The 17,734-nt window shown below is 36.7% G+C and overlaps 3 protein-coding genes across 3 annotated transcripts; 1 reads left to right on the forward strand and 2 right to left on the reverse strand.

The window, feature by feature from the left end:
- Window positions 1–4,044: 4,044 nt before the first annotated feature.
- Window positions 4,045–7,942, reverse strand: LOC106302504. The gene is made up of 3 exons (XM_013739001.1): window positions 6,245–7,942; window positions 4,788–6,164; window positions 4,045–4,677 (listed from the first exon to the last, which is right to left on the reverse strand). The coding sequence occupies exons 1-3, from the start codon at window positions 7,940–7,942 to the stop codon at window positions 4,045–4,047; spliced, it is 3,708 nt and encodes a 1,235-aa protein (XP_013594455.1).
- Window positions 7,943–9,039: 1,097 nt separating this feature from the next.
- LOC106302505 lies at window positions 9,040–10,302 on the reverse strand. The gene has a single exon (XM_013739003.1). The coding sequence runs from the start codon at window positions 10,300–10,302 to the stop codon at window positions 9,040–9,042; it is 1,263 nt and encodes a 420-aa protein (XP_013594457.1).
- Window positions 10,303–14,672: 4,370 nt separating this feature from the next.
- LOC106304622 (putative ubiquitin-conjugating enzyme E2 38) lies at window positions 14,673–17,322 on the forward strand. Its single transcript, XM_013741024.1, has 6 exons — window positions 14,673–14,968; window positions 15,630–16,064; window positions 16,155–16,218; window positions 16,292–16,431; window positions 16,529–16,840; window positions 16,948–17,322. The coding sequence occupies exons 1-6, from the start codon at window positions 14,870–14,872 to the stop codon at window positions 17,218–17,220; spliced, it is 1,323 nt and encodes a 440-aa protein (XP_013596478.1). The 5' UTR covers window positions 14,673–14,869; the 3' UTR covers window positions 17,221–17,322.
- The last annotated feature ends 412 nt before the right edge of the window (window positions 17,323–17,734 follow it).

The raw sequence follows: 17,734 nt of genomic DNA on the forward strand, positions 1-17,734 counted from the left end.
AACAACTCTACTTACATTCTAATTTTGCCAGATGCACTCTTCCATATAGTGGCTGCATTCCTTAATCTAGGGAACATCGAGCTTGCAGAGGGTCAAGAATCATAAGATTCAGAACCTAAGGAAGAGAAATAACGGTTCCATCTAAACATCAAGGTTGTTCATGCTAACACTAAGGTATGGCTTTGCTTCACTTTCTTCACTCATATTTAACCTTAAACCAAAGCTTATTTAGATATCAGTAGAGAACTTTTCAGTATATGACAATGTATGTGTTTGCAAGAATTCATCTTTGTAAGATGTTAAGCGACATTGTGTTAGGACTCCACGTTTATCATTGATCTAAATAAGCTAGGATTTTTAAATCTATTTGATCAGTCCAGTTTTATTTGTTAGGTACGCTCTTCGTTGATACTTTCGATCTAATAGATGGAAGAAATCAACATTTGATTGCATTAAAGGAAAATTTAATCATATATTTCAAGGAGGGTGACACTTCGTTGAGACTTTCAATCTCTTTAACTTTTTGCCAACTCCATCACCAGGCGAGAGACATTGTTTTCAGCAGCTCGGTATTGTCTCACCAAAAAGCATTGTTAATATCTAAACTATTAAAACAGAAATATATTTTGTACTTAGCCCTGAGTTTTCCTCAATAATTACTACCTTATGCCACTAGCCTAAAATACCATCGTTTACAATATTCCTTAACCACCCTAAATTAATTGACATCACTTAGCCATAAATAACTTGTATATAAACCGAATGAACCAAAAATATTGTCCTTCTCCCTTCCATCCCTCGGTTTATGTTGGTCTGCATAATCAAAACCAATAAATACATTGTTAATTTATTGTTAATTTGACTATATTAAAAACCAATTGTATAAATACTTAACCACATAATTCGATCCAATATATATCATGCTTAAGAAATCATGTAATAGACATTGTCGTGATATCATTGTTGTGCTATCAATTAACTTTTTCTCATCTAAACTATTAATTTCATGTATTGTTGTGTTTACTCGGTTTTTGGTTATGTTCCATCTACACTAAACAATCGTATGGTTTGTATCATCATTTATCTTATATTATTATGATTTATCAAACGTATAGAATGTTATTATATTAAAAATACTTAGTTAGGTTAGTTAATATGATAAGATATTATAGTTAGTATCCCTTTTTTATTATTTGAAGAGCATTTTAGAGAACTAACCTTTACTTCATGTGTTTATTACAAGTGTGTCATTTCCTACGTGTCAGCACCACAAGCTCTCTCACATCATATATTCAAAAACCCATTGTTAACTAGATTATTACAAAAATTGCCATTGATCATTAGATTATAATTTAGGTATATACTATAAGCTTATTGAGTATTGACTAACAACATAATTAACCTTGACACCCTTGCGTTTAATGCTTACAACGCATTCATTTTTAAACGGTTTCATCTTTAAATACGGAAAGATTTCATTGCCATACGCAGAGATTCTTGATCGTTTATTTCATTATCATTCATCATATAGCATGACTACATATATATATATATATATATATTAATCGTGCTTGAGGCCGTCCCATGACGATAAGTGGGAAATGAAATCCCTTGTGTACGTATGTATATACATATATATATGTTGCTGCAACTCTTCTCCGTATTATTGCAAGATACCAATCACAATCGCATGGCGGCAAATTAAGAAGAACTTGCAAGCCAACTCTTACTTAAAAATGTATTGTAGACGTGTTTATAATTCACATTAGTAATAATACGGTCAATTAGATTTCATTATTTTTCATATGGGGTTTTAAAATCTATTAAAGTTCTTTTTATGGCATCTTTGCACTTGGAATTGGTTATTTTTATGGCAACTTAAATGATCTAATATATTATATTTTAAAAAGCAGGATTGCAGTTTCATATCTCCTCCTTTGCACGTTAACCCTGTTTATCATTTCCATAATTATCAATGAAATATACTATTGGAGATCATTTTATGGTAGTTTAGTGTAAATGAATTCGATTAAAGGCAACACAATTAAATACATTACCGTTTAGTTTTTTCCATAATTCATGATTCAAATATGTCATTATTGTAACATTAAATATATGAATCAAATTTGGGTAACTATGACAACTCATACCACAAGCAATTTTAAATTATTGAATTGATCATCACGCTAAATATACATTGAATGCAATATATTCCTACATGCTATTAGTCAATCATAGCAACAATCAACTTGATTATGGGCAAGTCAATTGCCCGTTTGATTAGTAAAATATTCCCTTCACTTTATTCCTGAATATTTTTAATTGCAAAAGAGAAAATCCTATATATCATGTGGTTATAGAAAATATTCATAGATGTTATCACTCACTGTGATACTGCCTTACTTGGTAAAGCATAGAAATTAGTATATTAATATATGAAAGTCTTTGTTTCGAGAGCTTAAATTATGGCATATAGGTAGTTTTCATTTATTGATATATATTATCATTCCTTTGTTTACTATTTCATTAATGACCTAAGAGTATTGGTACCTATATATAACGGAGGTCGTTTTGCTTCAACACTAACATACAATCTGAAATCATGTGTTGTTTCCAAGTTTGAAACGATCAATGATTGTAACTACATTTGTCTAGCCAACTTCCATTGGATCATTCGTGGTCTTTCTCATCCAAAGTTTTGTGTTGGTATGTTTATGATATTTTGTCTATGTGTATAAACTCATTTTGTTACTAAAATATACACTATTAATATTTTTTTTTTAATATGGAGTTATATTTTATTTCATTATGATTATATTCTTTTTTAATATGGAGTTATATTTTATTTCAGTATGAAATTGTTGTCTTTTATTGATAACAACTATTTATTTTAAGTTTACTATTGTCTTTTAAATGTTCAAATATCAGCTTTATTCTCCATGCGATTGTTATTAAATTTCAGATTGTATGGTAAAAGAATAAAAATAAATTAAAACATTTTTAAAAAGTAAAAGATAAATTAAAAGAAGCTGATATGTATTTTGAGTCATAATCAATAAAGGTTCAATAATGAGCCTCTTTTACAAATTGGAGTCCTAATCACCCCACTAAATTTGTATATTCAAATTATTTATTTTTTTCTCCTTTTCTTTCCAAACTAATATTATTTACTTCAATTTATTTTTATTCTTTTACAATCTTTATGTACTCCAGAAACAGTATAATTTTAATAAAATATAACGATACAACTTTGATAATAGGAAAATTACTATTTCTCGACCATAATAAGATTTTTTTTTTTGGTAGGGACAATAATAAGATTATCGTTATCCGGATATTCCAGTAAAATTTTTTTTTTTACTGAAAACTCCGGTTAACTTTCAATCCCAAATTGGTTTTCTTTGCATTAATGTATAATATGCCACTTTTTCTTTTAACCTTTGTCATTAGCTATAGATTAAAATTTATAATCTCTTTTAATCCATTCACCCCGCGCAGGGCGCAGGTCATCACCTAGTCGTTAGATATTATCGGTGCACAAAATCAAAACTAATAACGTAGTATTTTCCTAAATAACATTCCAAAAACGTTACTTATTTCCATGCAGTCATCATAAATAAAACGATATCATTGAAGTGCCACAATCTCCATATTATGTTTCAAAACTCACATCACGTATATCTAATCTATAAAAACGAATATTCTGGTTATTATGATGATTTAATGTTAAAGGAATGTGATTAAATAATTCAAAACGTATATTCCCTTTTCAATACGTTCAAATCCCAACTAACAAAATAACTCGATTCGATTTCTATCTAACCTACTTGTTTTTTTTTTTTAACACTGAAATCAAACATAACATCCATTGTTTGGTTCCATCATAGGAGACCGAAAGAAAAACGGAGCACAAAGCTCAGATAAAGCATAAAAGATAAAATTTGAAATAAAATACCAGTAACCACCATAGTGGAACACCATAACCCAAAAGGAGACGAATCAATGCTCTTATTGGAAACGTGGTGCCAAAGGAAAGCTGTGGTATTAACCTCTAGCTTCACGAGATAACAAAGAGTAGAGCCAGGCTGGACCTTGCGAGGCTATGTATGATTGGTACCGGTGGCCCGTTGTAACCGACCCTGCAATCATGTTCGCTGCTACATTACGTTCATCAGTTGCATGATCAAGACTCCAGTCCTCAAACTTGTGAAGCAAGGCAGTGATTTGAGATGTAAGGTAATGGAGGCTGGGGGAAACGGATGAAGATAACATTATCTCTCTTGTATCTTCTGTTGAGGTCTCGAAGATGATGTTATTTTGCCTCATGTTATGCATGCTCTCAACCGCCCAAAGTAGAGCAGTGATGTGAGCTTCTTTGCCTGAGTTTATTGCTGAATAAGATCTTCTGCTATGAGCCACCGTTCGTCCTTGGGGATCCCTTAGGATCCAAGCAGCTCCGCAATTTCTCTGAGCACAGACCCAGGAGGAACCTACGTTACATTTGAGTGTACCAATAGGCGGTTTGATCCAGGTCTTGACGGTCGGGGTTGGTTCGGAATCTCTTTGGGGAGAGTTAGCTAAGAACCAAAGTTCCGCCTCCTCAAAGGCCGTCCTAACTGCTTGTCTGGGAGACAAGGATGTGTTTTTGAAAGCCAAAGAGTTCCTGGCTTTCCAAATCTGCCACAGAACCCATGGAACAGCCCGTCTAATACTCATTTCCAGTCTGCTGTTGTTCATAACTCCTACTAGGTGATAGATGTTTAGGAACACAGAGTTTGCAGAAAAACCAGCTGGAGGTATTGGTATATTAGCGAGTTCCCACATCTGTTGCGCTTTGTTGCATAGGAAAAGGACATGGAAAATAGATTCGGTCCCTGCTCCGCAACTTTGACAAGTCGCATCGATTTGGATCCCTCTGGTTTGTAGTTTGCATGATCAAGACTCCAGTCCTCAAACTTGTGAAGCAAGGCAGTGATTTGAGATGTAAGGTAATGGAGGCTGGGGGAAACGGATGAAGATAACATTATCTCTCTTGTATCTTCTGTTGAGGTCTCGAAGATGATGTTATTTTGCCTCATGTTATGCATGCTCTCAACCTCCCAAAGTAGAGCAGTGATGTGAGCTTCTTTGCCTGAGTTTATTGCTGAATAAGATCTTCTGCTATGAGCCACCGTTCGTCCTTGGGGATCCCTTAGGATCCAAGCAGCTCCGCAATTTCTCTGAGCACAGACCCAGGAGGAACCTACGTTACATTTGAGTGTACCAATAGGCGGTTTGATCCAGGTCTTGACGGTCGGGGTTGGTTCGGAATCTCTTTGGGGAGAGTTAGCTAAGAACCAAAGTTCCGCCTCCTCAAAGGCCGTCCTAACAGCTTGTCTGGGAGACAAGGATGTGTTTTTGAAAGCCAAAGAGTTCCTGGCTTTCCAAATCTGCCACAGAACCCATGGAACAGCCCGTCTAATACTCATTTCCAGTCTGCTGTTGTTCATAACTCCTACTAGGTGATAGATGTTTAGGAACACAGAGTTTGCAGAAAAACCAGCTGGAGGTATTGGTATATTAGCGAGTTCCCACATCTGTTGTGCTTTGTTGCATAGGAAAAGGACATGGAAAATAGATTCGGTCCCTGCTCCGCAACTTTGACAAGTCGCATCGATTTGGATCCCTCTGGTTTGTAGTCTCTCTTTAACCGCTAAAGCACCTGATAGAGATCTCCAAAAGAAGTGCTTAAGCTTAGACGGGGCTTTGATCTTCCAGATGTTGCTCCATAACTTCTTTTCAACAGGGGGAATAACACAGTTGTCAGGGGCTTGCAGCGCTACTAGAGTTTCAGTCAGGTGATAACCACTGCGTGTGATGTAGATGCCGTTTTTAGTGAAACCCCAGATGATTGAATCCTCTCTATTCATCAATGGCTTCAGCAGCATTATGCGGTCTGCATCACTCGGGGCGAAGGTCTCATAGACTAGCTCTCTGTTCCACCTTCCCGTGCTAACCTCGAGCAGGTCTGCGACTTTCAATGCAAGGTTCACTTCTCTATCCTCTCTATACATAGGTGGTCTAGGGATCCCATAAATTATCCAGTTCTCCACCCAGACATTGGAATGTACACCATTCCCTATAGCTATAATCCTTGTTTCAGTAGTTCTCTCCCATGTAGTATACTGCGCCAAGTGAAAGAAGGTCTAGTGCCTGAGCCACATTCCAGGAAAGATTTTTTAGAGAAGTACTGCCCTTTTAAGACCCTTGCCACTAGAGAATTTGGACGGCTCCATATTCTCCACGCTTGCTTACCAAGCAAAGCTTGGTTGAACCTTCCGATGTCATGAAAAGCCATACCCCCTTGATCCTTCGGTTTACACAGTTTCTGCCATGCTACCCAGGGGATTTTTCTCTTCTTGTCACCGCTGCTCCACCAGTACTCAACAATGACACTAGTAAGCCGCGCGACGAGTTCCTTCGGCAATTGAAAGACCGACATTGCATATATAGGCAAAGCAAGAGCGACAGACTTGATTAAAACTTCTTTGGCTCCCATAGAAAGTGTTTTCGTATACCAACCTTGAAGTCTACCTTCTAGCCTCTCTTTGATGAAGTTGAAAAGGTCTTTCTTGGATCCCTTGAAGCATTCTGGAAGCCCCAAATAAGTCCCTTCACCACCTTCCTTCATGATGTCTAGAGCTTCATGAATCTCCGTCTTCTGTTGTTGACTGATCCCCGAGCCAAAGATGATAGAAGATTTAGATGTGTTGATAACCTGACCGGAGGCATCACCATAGAGTTTGAGACAGCTTTTGATCTCTTCACTCTCACAGACCGTAGCATCACACATTAGAAGACTATCATCAGCAAACAACAAGTGGTGAACTGCTGGACAACTCGACGATAGTTTGATGCCATGTAGCTTTCCTTGTGTTTCCGATTGGTTTAGTACATTGACTAAAGCTTCTGTACAAAGAATAAACAGGAAAGGAGACAACGGGTCTCCCTGCCTTATTCCTCTTTCTGGTCTAATGAAACCGTGGGACTGACCGTTGAGCAGAACTGCATAGGAGACTGAACTTATACAAGCCATAACCCATCTGATCCAATCTCTTGCAAATCCCATTTTTTCCAATAAAATCTCCACAAAGTTCCATTCTACTCTGTCATAAGCTTTCGACATATCAGTCTTGATAGCCATAGATGTCTCTCCCACTTTCTTATTGGTACGTAGTCCATGGACCATCTCATGAGCAACTATGATGTTGTATGTTATCAGTCGACCTGCTACAAAGGCTCCCTGAGTGTCAGAGACTATGTCTGGTAGAACCTTCTTAAGCCTATCACACAAGATACGAGATATGATCTTATATTGGACAGAACATAGACTGATGGGGCGCATATCAGTCATCTCCGATGGGTTGGGGACTTTTGGCAGCAAGCTTAACTGAGTATGGTTCCATCCATCAGGCATGATAGCTGCGAGGAAGAAGCCCTGAACTGCTTGAATAATCTTGGGACCAACAATATGCCAGTACCGCTGATAGAAATGACATGTTAGTCCATCCTCACCAGGTGCGCTGTCACCTTTAACTCCAAATGCTGCACGTCTGATGTCTTCTGGTGTGACCGCTCTAGTAAGCATCTCGTTCATAGTTTCTGTCACCTTAACCGGAAATCCTACAAACAGAGGTTCCATGTCCATCGGATTTGAGCTCATAAAGAGGTCCCTATAGAACTCCACCGCGATATTGCCTTTAGAACCTTCAGAGTAGTTTTCTTGTCCAAAGACATCGCGAAGCATTAAGACCTTGTTCTTTAGGCGTCTTCCTCTGACTTCATTGTGGAAAAACACTGTGTTTCTGTCCCCCTCCTTTAACCATTCCACTCTGCTCCATTGCCTCCAGAATTTTTCCTCTTCCAATAAAGAAACTGATAGCTCTTGTTTTAACCTCCTCATTCTTTAGAAGTTCGGGAATTGAGACGCTATCTCCTTTTCTAAATCCGCTTTCAGTTTCTCTATTTTTTTCTTGGAATTCATGTTTTCCGATCTCTTCAACTTGGCCAACTCCGTTCTGCATCGCGCAATACAGTCCATGATGCTAGAGGCTGATGTCGTGTCACCTGGGTCCCAGCTGCGAGCTATGGCTTCCTCTACACCCCTTCTTCCCATCATGCGCTTATCAAAGAAAAAGTGTCCCTTATGCTTCTCTTCCACTTCCAGTGCAAAGTTAAGCCTAATGGGCCTGTGATCAGATGACCTCATGTCCATGTACTCTGTTTTTGATCTCGGAAACAAGCGAAACCACTCATCGTTGCCGAAGCTTCTGTCCAAACGGCATTGTACGCATGCATTATATCTCTTCCCCGCCCAAGAGAGAAGATTCCCATGGCTTGTGTGCTCTCGTATCTTGCATGTATCTGCCATGTTCCTAAAGTCCCAAAAAGTGCTCTCTTCCCTGACGGCTCCACCCAATTTTTCGTCATTGCTCTTAAGTTCATTAAAGTCCCCAATCAGCATCCACGCCTCGTCACGTTGCATTCCAATATTTGACAATCTGTCCCATATCACTTGTCTTCTACCTCTTACTGGGTCTCCATAGACACACGTAAGGAAGAAGGATAAAGAGCCAAGAGTAACCTTTAAATCAATGATCCTGTTATCGTTATTCAGTATGTCGACCACGTAACTCTGTTTCCACATAACAGCCATTCCTCCACTCCTACCAATAGGATCAACCGTAAGTAACTTGTCATAACCCAAACTTGTTTTCAATTTTTCTAAGTAACTAGATTTTTGTTTAGTCTCCATGAGAAACAAAAAATTAGGAAAATACACCCGGCGCATCTCCCTGATCCGTTGAACTGTCTCGGTGTTTCCCGCCCCTTGACAGTTCCAGCTCAGTACGTTCATTGGGGGGCAGCGGCTTCAATACGGAAGCCACCGGAGTACATTGGTTTTGGTTCTGTTTCTTAGATCCTTCACAAGCAGGGTCAGTTGCTTTTCTCTTGGTACGACTATCTCCTGAATCCTCTGGATTGTCATCTAGTGTCAGCTTAGACGGGACTGTAGTTGTACGCAACCTTCTCTTCCACGCTGGGGGCCTGTTCCTCTGTTTTTTTTTCACCGTGGGTCCCGGAGTTAGAAGAAGGCTTACTGGATGCCCCCATACTAAAGCCTGTAGAACTCTCAGTGTACAGAGACTGTGAAGAAGAAGCACCAGATTCAACCCTCTCAGCTTCTTGAGTAATAAGAGGCGCACCCAGCTTGCTGGCTTGTTCACCTCCCGACGATGAGATAGACTTAAGAGTTTCACCATCCTCAGTATAGCGAAAAACCATCCCTTTCCCTTGGCTGATATCAGTAGTGATGATGGGGCGTTGATGCTCTCTTTGGTCCTTAGTATCTTTAATACTTTGTTTAACTCTTTCAATTCTCGCCAGGCGCTCTGTAGGGTCAGCATGAGAGATGTACAACATGGCACTTTGCTGATCCTCTTTAGACAGCTCCGGGAATAGAGATGGAAAGCCTGGGGGACCTTCCAAGAGCCTTGGTATGAAAGTCTCGCCTTCTTTGCTTTTTCCTTTTGTGAGATCCATTGGTGGAGTCTGAGAAGATGACCCCTTCACCGGAGTGCGATGGTTATGGTGCTTGTTTTTCAGCCAAGGGCATTGCACTTTCTCATGCGTGAGTCTAAAGCAATGGAAACACTTTTTCCTGATTTTTTCATACTCATAAGAGATTGCAACACTTTTGCCAGCTGAGAGGTTAAAGATCTTCTCTTCTCTAGCAGGTTTAGATATGTCAAAAATCACTTGAGCACGGATAAAATCAGCCTTCTGAGACACCTTAGGATCATAAGCTACCACCTTGACCTCTCCAATAGCCTTGGCCATCTCAAACATGGTATCAATGGTGTAGTAATTGGATGGTATGTTCCTGATGCGTATCCAAACTTCAAACTTCGTGAGAAAGTCATTCGGAGGAGATTCTGTCCATCGTTCGAGGAGCATGGTCCAGAAGATGAAAGACCATGGTCGATCACTCAAGACCGTTTGTAGATCTTCCTCGCGCTTGAAGATGAACTGAAACTTCTCTCTAGAGAGAGCAATACCACGAACTCTACCAACCAATCTCCAGTGTTTTGGCATATCCTCTATCATTCGAGACATAGACTGACAGTCAGGATTCAGCAGTCTCCCCAGCAGGCTAAGGGAGTTCTCATCAAAGACTCTAAAGCGAGGCTCATCAGGGAGTGTGATCGGCTCATCATCTTCCAGCGTCATGGATTTCATCGCAGAGAATAGTTCTTTAGACATCGGAGCAGTACATTCGTCAATAGCCTTGAGGAACCACCGTGAAAAGTCTTTTTTTGAGAGAAGATCTATTACACGTGATTGGTGGTGACCTTTAATGCGATTGAATTCGGATACCTTTTTCTGCGAAATCATATCAAGAAATGGGTTTGTTGACAAAGCAAAGGAGGGAAAAGGGAAATTTTCTGAAGGATCGGATTCGAAAATATTTGGAAAAAGAAAGAGCAGAAATAAGGGAGTTTTAATATTCCAAAAATAGACCGTACTCGAAGCCGGTAAGGAAGCTCTACTCAACGATGAGAGAGGAAAGTAATAAAGTCAAAACCAACGTACTAGGTCGGAGAAAAATTCTGGTGGAGAGCAGAAAAAGAAAAATCTGATTTTATCACTTATCTACAATGAACCTACTTGTTAGTAAGCCAACTATATATATATATATCTCATCTCTATTGATTCAAAAAAAATCATTATATGTCACAACCTAAACATGTCTAAGAATACAACTTTTGTGCCTCTCACAAAAGTCAGGCCTTTTAAAACCTCATGGCGAGTTCAAGTTGCCCTTTGGAGGAGATACATTCATCATGGTTTTAGCCGACCAATTTGTAACTTTGCTTTCCAAACGTTTGTTACATTCAAATACACATTGCTTTTACTAGTATCTAATAGTTTAGGATTGTATACTAACCTCTTTATGTTTCAGATCCGAACAAGTTCAGACATCATCCATAGATGCGAGAGCAACAAATCCGAGCCTTCCATTCTACTCTTGAGGTTTGCTTTGTTGTTGGTTTCTTCTTACATTCTTCTTTGTGTTAGATCACTTTCTGAAACGCAAATATACAAACCATTAGCGCCATGTATATAGTGGTCTGAAATTCAGACCCTTTCTTGGAAATAGTTTCAATCAAACTAAACAGAGTTAAAATTAGTCAGCATAAGAAATCAAAAGGGGAGTCTTTTACTGATTCGTTACCGATTTGAGACATGCAAGATGTTTGTTTTGATCCGATCTTTAACATTATATTCAATTCATCCTCTCAAATTCACCATCCTCTTTTTTTTTCTTAGATTGCATGTTTCGATCTAACTATTAGTTGCTGATCTACAACGAGTAGCATATATGAAACAAACACTAAATCAATATATCTTAGAAATGAAATCTCAAAAGCTAAAGGAAAAAGTATGAAGACTCTAACCTTATTATTTTCTTCTCAGATGAATATGAAGGTTAAGTGGATTAGAATTCATCATGTCCGTAAATCAAATGAGTTTGATTCGTTATGTTTGTGGAGATTGATACAGCCCCGGAAGCTAGGATGGTGAGATGGTTGATGAAATGGTGATGGTTGAGAAATCAGTTTAGATGGAGGTGGTTGATGGATGAACTACTGTTCCTTCACGTCCAAGATAACCCGAAACAAAGGAAGAAAAAAGACTTTATGAATGATAAAATAAGAACAGAAAGTGAAATAATTAGATAAGATAGAATGGGGTGGATTGATGGATAGATGATTGATGATCGAAGATGGAATTGGTGATGGATAGAAGATGATTGACTCTCTCAATCCATGGGCTTGATTGACTCTCTCAATATGGAATAACACTGGCTGTTGATCACACAAACAACCAATGCTAGACGAATCAATAGAACACAAGAATCACTCAAGTATCATAAAGACATATTTCTATTCAAAGACTCTCTTTGATAAAACCAAACAAACTGATTATTATTTCTTCAAGATTGAAAAGGTGTCTTACAAGGAAGACTAGACAGAGCTTATATAGACTCGCGCCTTAACTTATATAGAAAACTAAAACAAAGAAAGAAGCAAACAAAGAAGGAAAACCGATAAAACTAGTTGTTAGAAGATATCTTGGATCCAAAGGCTTTCTTCAAGGGGTTTGATTCTAGTTTTGTATCTGGACGTTTTGAGGGTTTAGGTAAGTTTATTAGGAACATCTTGAATGCTGAAGACTTGGTCGAAATCATTGTAGACTTGGCTTGGAAAGAGCCATTGGGAATTGATGGCAAATAATTCCAAGAATTACTCCAAAAATGGCAAGTGAAGTCTTGGTAGATCCCGTGGGTTCCGGTGAGTGCTGGTGCATATTAGGACTTCTAGAAAATCAAGTAATACCTCCAAAACGTTGCAGCTTTGATGGCTTGGTCGTTGGTGACTTATTCCCCAAAGTGTGAATGCATCCAGTTTTGGAAAGTTCCCAAACAATAAGATCCTCCTTATCATGTGGGCTCTGGTGCATGGTAAGAATTCTTATATACTCCTCCTGGATCGTTGGATATAATTCCAAGATGATTATAAACCTCTCCTGTTCGCCACTGTTTGTTTGACTAAGATTGAACCGGTGAGACTCCAAATTAGGCAATTGCGAAACTGGTTTGACCGGTTTAAGGAAATGGGCCATAACTCCATAATTCCGTGGACTTTCCTCCTCATTCTTGGCTTGTTGGAAAGCTAAGAGATACATATTGAAGTCGAGGAGTTGTTTTGGGTCGAAACGCTTCTTCGTTGAGCTTGAAACAACTTCTAAACTCGGATACTCGCATATGGACGGACTGGAGAACCTCAAGCTTGTAAAATTCATATATTCCTTGTATAGCTTTGAAGATGATTCCAATTGGGTGTGATTCCTTGTTGAGTTTAGAATTCATGAAAATTGGTTGCATGGAAAAATTTCTCATGTTTGGTGAGATACTCTGTTTTGACTGAACACATATCTTGGTTGGTTTTTTGGTTAGCTGATTGGTGCAACTGGTTGGCCTCTGGTTCAGCTACTGATTTGAGCCGCATCAGAGATGAAGAGAAGATGAAAAACTTAACTTTGACTCACCGACCGCTCAACATCAAACTCCAAAAGAAAAAGGTATGTTTGTTTACTTCAATTTTTTCTTGGACAGATCTATTTAACAAATCCGGGCTTAGTTTTTATATTATCTCCAGACATGGCCCATTAATTTGACTTCTATATTATATTTTTTCATTTGATTTTGATGATAAATTAATGTGAATTTGGTACTATAAATATAACATATTTTATAAATAAGCCGCAATGGATTTTTATTTTGATTTCATAATCCCAGTTTTATTAAATGTTTACAAATAGGCTAATACCTAATTATAAATTAGTAAGAACTAAAATGCAATGCTGTAAATATTAAATTAATTTCACTATGTCACATTGTTGTGAAAAAAAATGTTTACAAATATGCTATTTAATAAATATATTATCTAAATTTTTATTTGACAGGATGGTCAAGATCAAGTTTTTATCTAACTTTTTAGATAAAAAATCTATCAGTGCAAATATTTCTTTAAATTGACTAGAACCATAAACTATAGTAGAAAATATATAAAATTACAATATATTTCTGTTATAAAATTGAGTTGTTTAAACAATACAGATTAAATAAATTACAAAAATCGGTAAGTGTTTAAATTATATACATTCAATAATATAGAACAAATTTTCAATATTATATTAAAGTGAAAGAAAACATATGTGTGGGCACGCGGGTCGAAAGCTAGTATACATAAAAACAAGAAGCATTTGTAATAGATTGATGATATAATGATCATGCAAGCCTATTTCGTAGATTATGTGAGAAAAAAATTCAGTTATATATCATGTATTAGCATGTGACATCCAAAGACAACTATAATGCATATTTTTAACCACAATACAAATTTGTTATATTTTGTTAATAATTATTTTGATCACCATCCAATTTTGAAAAATAACAGTACTGTTATATTGTGCAAATACGATTATGAACATTATTTAAAATTAATTAATTAGTTAATTATATATTTGCAAATACATCAACATAGATGAAGAACGAAGAGGAACAAAAAAATTTGAAAGATAAATTTTCTAATACCCTTGAAAGTTATACATTTAATGGTTCCAAGGGTCAAAATTAAATTCCAAATGTATGTACATGTAAATTTATTTTACATAAACTTAAATAAGTAAGATAAAAATATTCAAATTAAACTCCTCTTTAATTATTTTATATATTTTTCTTCACGTGATACATAATTTTTAATAATAAAAAAAATACAAATTTATTCTGAGTGATAAAAATTCAAATCCGTTAGACAAAAGCAAAAAGAATGAAAGCCTAAATTTTTGGAAAATAGTCTAATGATTTATGTTTTGATAATATTAATATATATGTATATAATACTGAAATAAATAGGAAATATAATTAAAAATAAATATTTTAGAAAATCCCGGGCTTAGCCCTAGTATAAACCTAGTTTTTGTGTAAAAGTATGATTTTTTTTTTTTTTTTGAAAAGGTAAAAGTATGAATTAACTATATGTAATTGTCTTACGCAGATTTTTAGATCTTGTAGTTATTGAACGAAACTTGCCAAGATTTAAAGAAGGAAGTTGACTCGTTGTTTACAAGTGTTGAAAGAAATAGAGAAATCTGGACTCTTCAGGAGACAGTGGGAATGTGGAGAGACCTAATATTATTTCCTTGACATCTTTTGCTATAAATCGAAAGATAATTTGTCATCTCTTTTCAGTTGTGAAACAGAATGAATCAACCTTGGCGAATTTCGGCAATGGATCCCGACGTGGTGGAGATCTCCCCTCCTCCAATAGCTTCGGGTTCGAGAACTCGAAAACCCAGACAGGTTCGATCTTTTTGTCCTTTTGTCCTGTTTAATTGTGCTTAATTTTACTGATTTACTTAATTGTTCGATATTTACCTCCAATATCGTAGTTCTCTTTCTCCACTTTTTAAAGTAGTTTCATTTTTTTTTTGAAACCTGGAAATGAAGTATGATTAAAAAAAATATTCTAAAATAGAGTTATCGTTAGAGATGTTTTTAGGCTTTCATTATGCGTGATGATCATCTATATGGCCTTTTGGTGTTTTAGGGTTATGTTTAAATTTATGGGTAATGTTGGGCTTTGGTTAATCTTGAATTTTGTTTTGTTTGCTAACGTTTACTAGCTATGTAGATTCAAGATTCAAGATACATCTATTTTTCTTTGCCGTTGTACGTAGACAGCCCTTGACACCCCTACATGGAGACAAACACATTTACGTCTTCTTATTTCTTTACTTCTTTTAAGAAAAGTTAAGAAATTCTGGAGTGATGCGTTTTCTTTTATTCGTTCCTGTTTTCGTATTGATTGTGTATCGTAGTTTGAAATCGATTAGATTTTGTGTCAACGTTTGGAGAATTTCACTTGGTTCTCTATTGTAATTTGATGTCAATCGCAGTTGACCGTACATATATATATATATATATATTAACAGTATAACTTTTGGTGCTTTTATCTTGTCAGGCTGTAATTTCTGAAGTGATTGATGTGGAAGAATATGAATTCCGCAACAATGTTGCTGATAAGAAGAACAAAGGAAAAGCTATACAAGATACATCTTCTTTTGATCATAAACCATTTAGTCATCTAGCTAGTGAAGCCGTGCCGATGGAGCTTGATGACTACGCAATGTTTCAAGCCATCCTAAATTCTCATAATATCCCGACTGATGTAGAAGTGGTGATGTCTACTCAACCTAGGTCTCATAATATAGCGATGGTGCCATCTCTTCATTCAGGACCTTTTAAAGTTGATAATTGTGCTACCTCTTCTCGCCTTATAGCGGCTGAGGTTATTTCTTCAGCTCAGGCTAATTTTCTGCGAGACTTTAAAAGATTTGACACTGTTGATGATTTCTCGGATCATCACTTTGCTTCCCAGGGAAAAGCTTCAAAGCAGGTGATGTTTGTATCTAACATCTCCGAGGCTGTTTCTTTAATCCTTCTTTGATATTTAAACGTTTAGTTGCCTCTCTTTTTTCTCTATCAGCACGCAAAGGGTTGGGTGAAAAAGGTTCAATCAGATTGGAAGATTCTTGAGAATGATTTGCCAGGTTGGTGTATATTACTAATTCAGATCAATGCAAGCAACATTCTTAATACCTATTTGTTCTTAATCACAAACAGAGACGATATTTGTCCGAGCCTGTGAGTCAAGAATGGATTTTTTAAGAGCTGTAATTATTGGAGCCGAGGGAACTCCTTACAGTGACGGTCTTTTCTTTTTCGATATTCAGTTCTCAGACACCTATCCTTCAGCGCCACCAGTATGTCCTTACCAACTTTCTTGATATTTCTTCTGTTTTTTTTTTTTTTTTTGCCTTAAGCCCTTTGCGACTGTAAGTTTCAATTGGTTGCTGACAGAAAGTTCATTACCATGCCGGTGGGCTTAGAATAAACCCGAATCTATACAATTGTGGTAAAGTATGCTTAAGTCTTCTCGGTACCTGGACTGGTAACACAAGGGAGAGTTGGATTCCAGAGGAGTCCACAATGTTACAGCTTCTTGTCTCAATCCAAGCACTCATCTTGAATCAAAAACCATACTTTAACGAACCTGGCTACGAGCAGAGCAAGGGGACTGAATCAGGCGAGCTTGTTTCTGAAGCTTACAGTGAGAATATATTCATATTGTCTTTAAAGACAATGGTTTACAGCATGAGAAAACCACCCAAGGTAATATGTAGTCAAACATTCAGCTGTTTCTTTCTTCGTTTTCCAAAGTTTGGGGTTAAAACTAGGGATTTTTTAAAACTATTGGTTGTTGATGAATTATGTGCCAGCACTTTGAAGAGTTTGTTCGCAGCCATTACTTCATGCGAGCTCACGACATTGTGAAAGCGTGCAATGCTTATAAAAACGGAGCTCCTCTTGGATCTATGGTTAAAGGTGGTGTCCAAGATGTTTCGGAAACTAGCAAGAGGGGCTCAGACAAGTTTATGGCCGAAGTAGCTTGCTTTATGAAGACAGTGGTGGATGAGTTCGTTAAATTAGGAGTCAAGGAGCTTCAAGAAAAGCTGAAACCACTGACTAAGAGAAGCATATTATCGGGTTGAGCCAAAGCCACCATTGTTTTATGATTTATATCTCAAGTTAACGGGGAATGGATAGTCTATGTTGTTTTTCCAGAAATGTCCTAGTGTAGGTATGATAATTAAGCTTCTTATGAATATTGAGAACTGAGAAATAAATTTACTTTTTTAGTTTATAAAATTAAATTTTGAGTATCATATGTTCTTTTAACATTTGTATTATTATAAGCTAAGATTATTTATACGACACCCATTGCGTTATCACTAGATAAGTAATCGTTTGATTTTAATTCTTGATTATTTTAGGCCTATTTTACCTTCAAACTTTTGTTATTAAATTTTTTATTTACTTTTTTTTTTTTTTTTTTTTTTTTTTTACTTTCTTGAATACAAATACTAAAGAAAATTATCCATCCTCTTTGATAAATATCATAAGATACAATAACATACCAAATTAAGAAAGATAGATCTTCAAAGCAAGATGACAGCGAATTCAAGACAAAGCTTGAATGCGTCGATGGAGCATACCCGACAGAGT

This window comes from Brassica oleracea, chromosome C7 (assembly GCF_000695525.1).
Source record: "Brassica oleracea var. oleracea cultivar TO1000 chromosome C7, BOL, whole genome shotgun sequence".
NCBI classification, from domain to species: Eukaryota; Viridiplantae; Streptophyta; class Magnoliopsida; order Brassicales; family Brassicaceae; genus Brassica; species Brassica oleracea.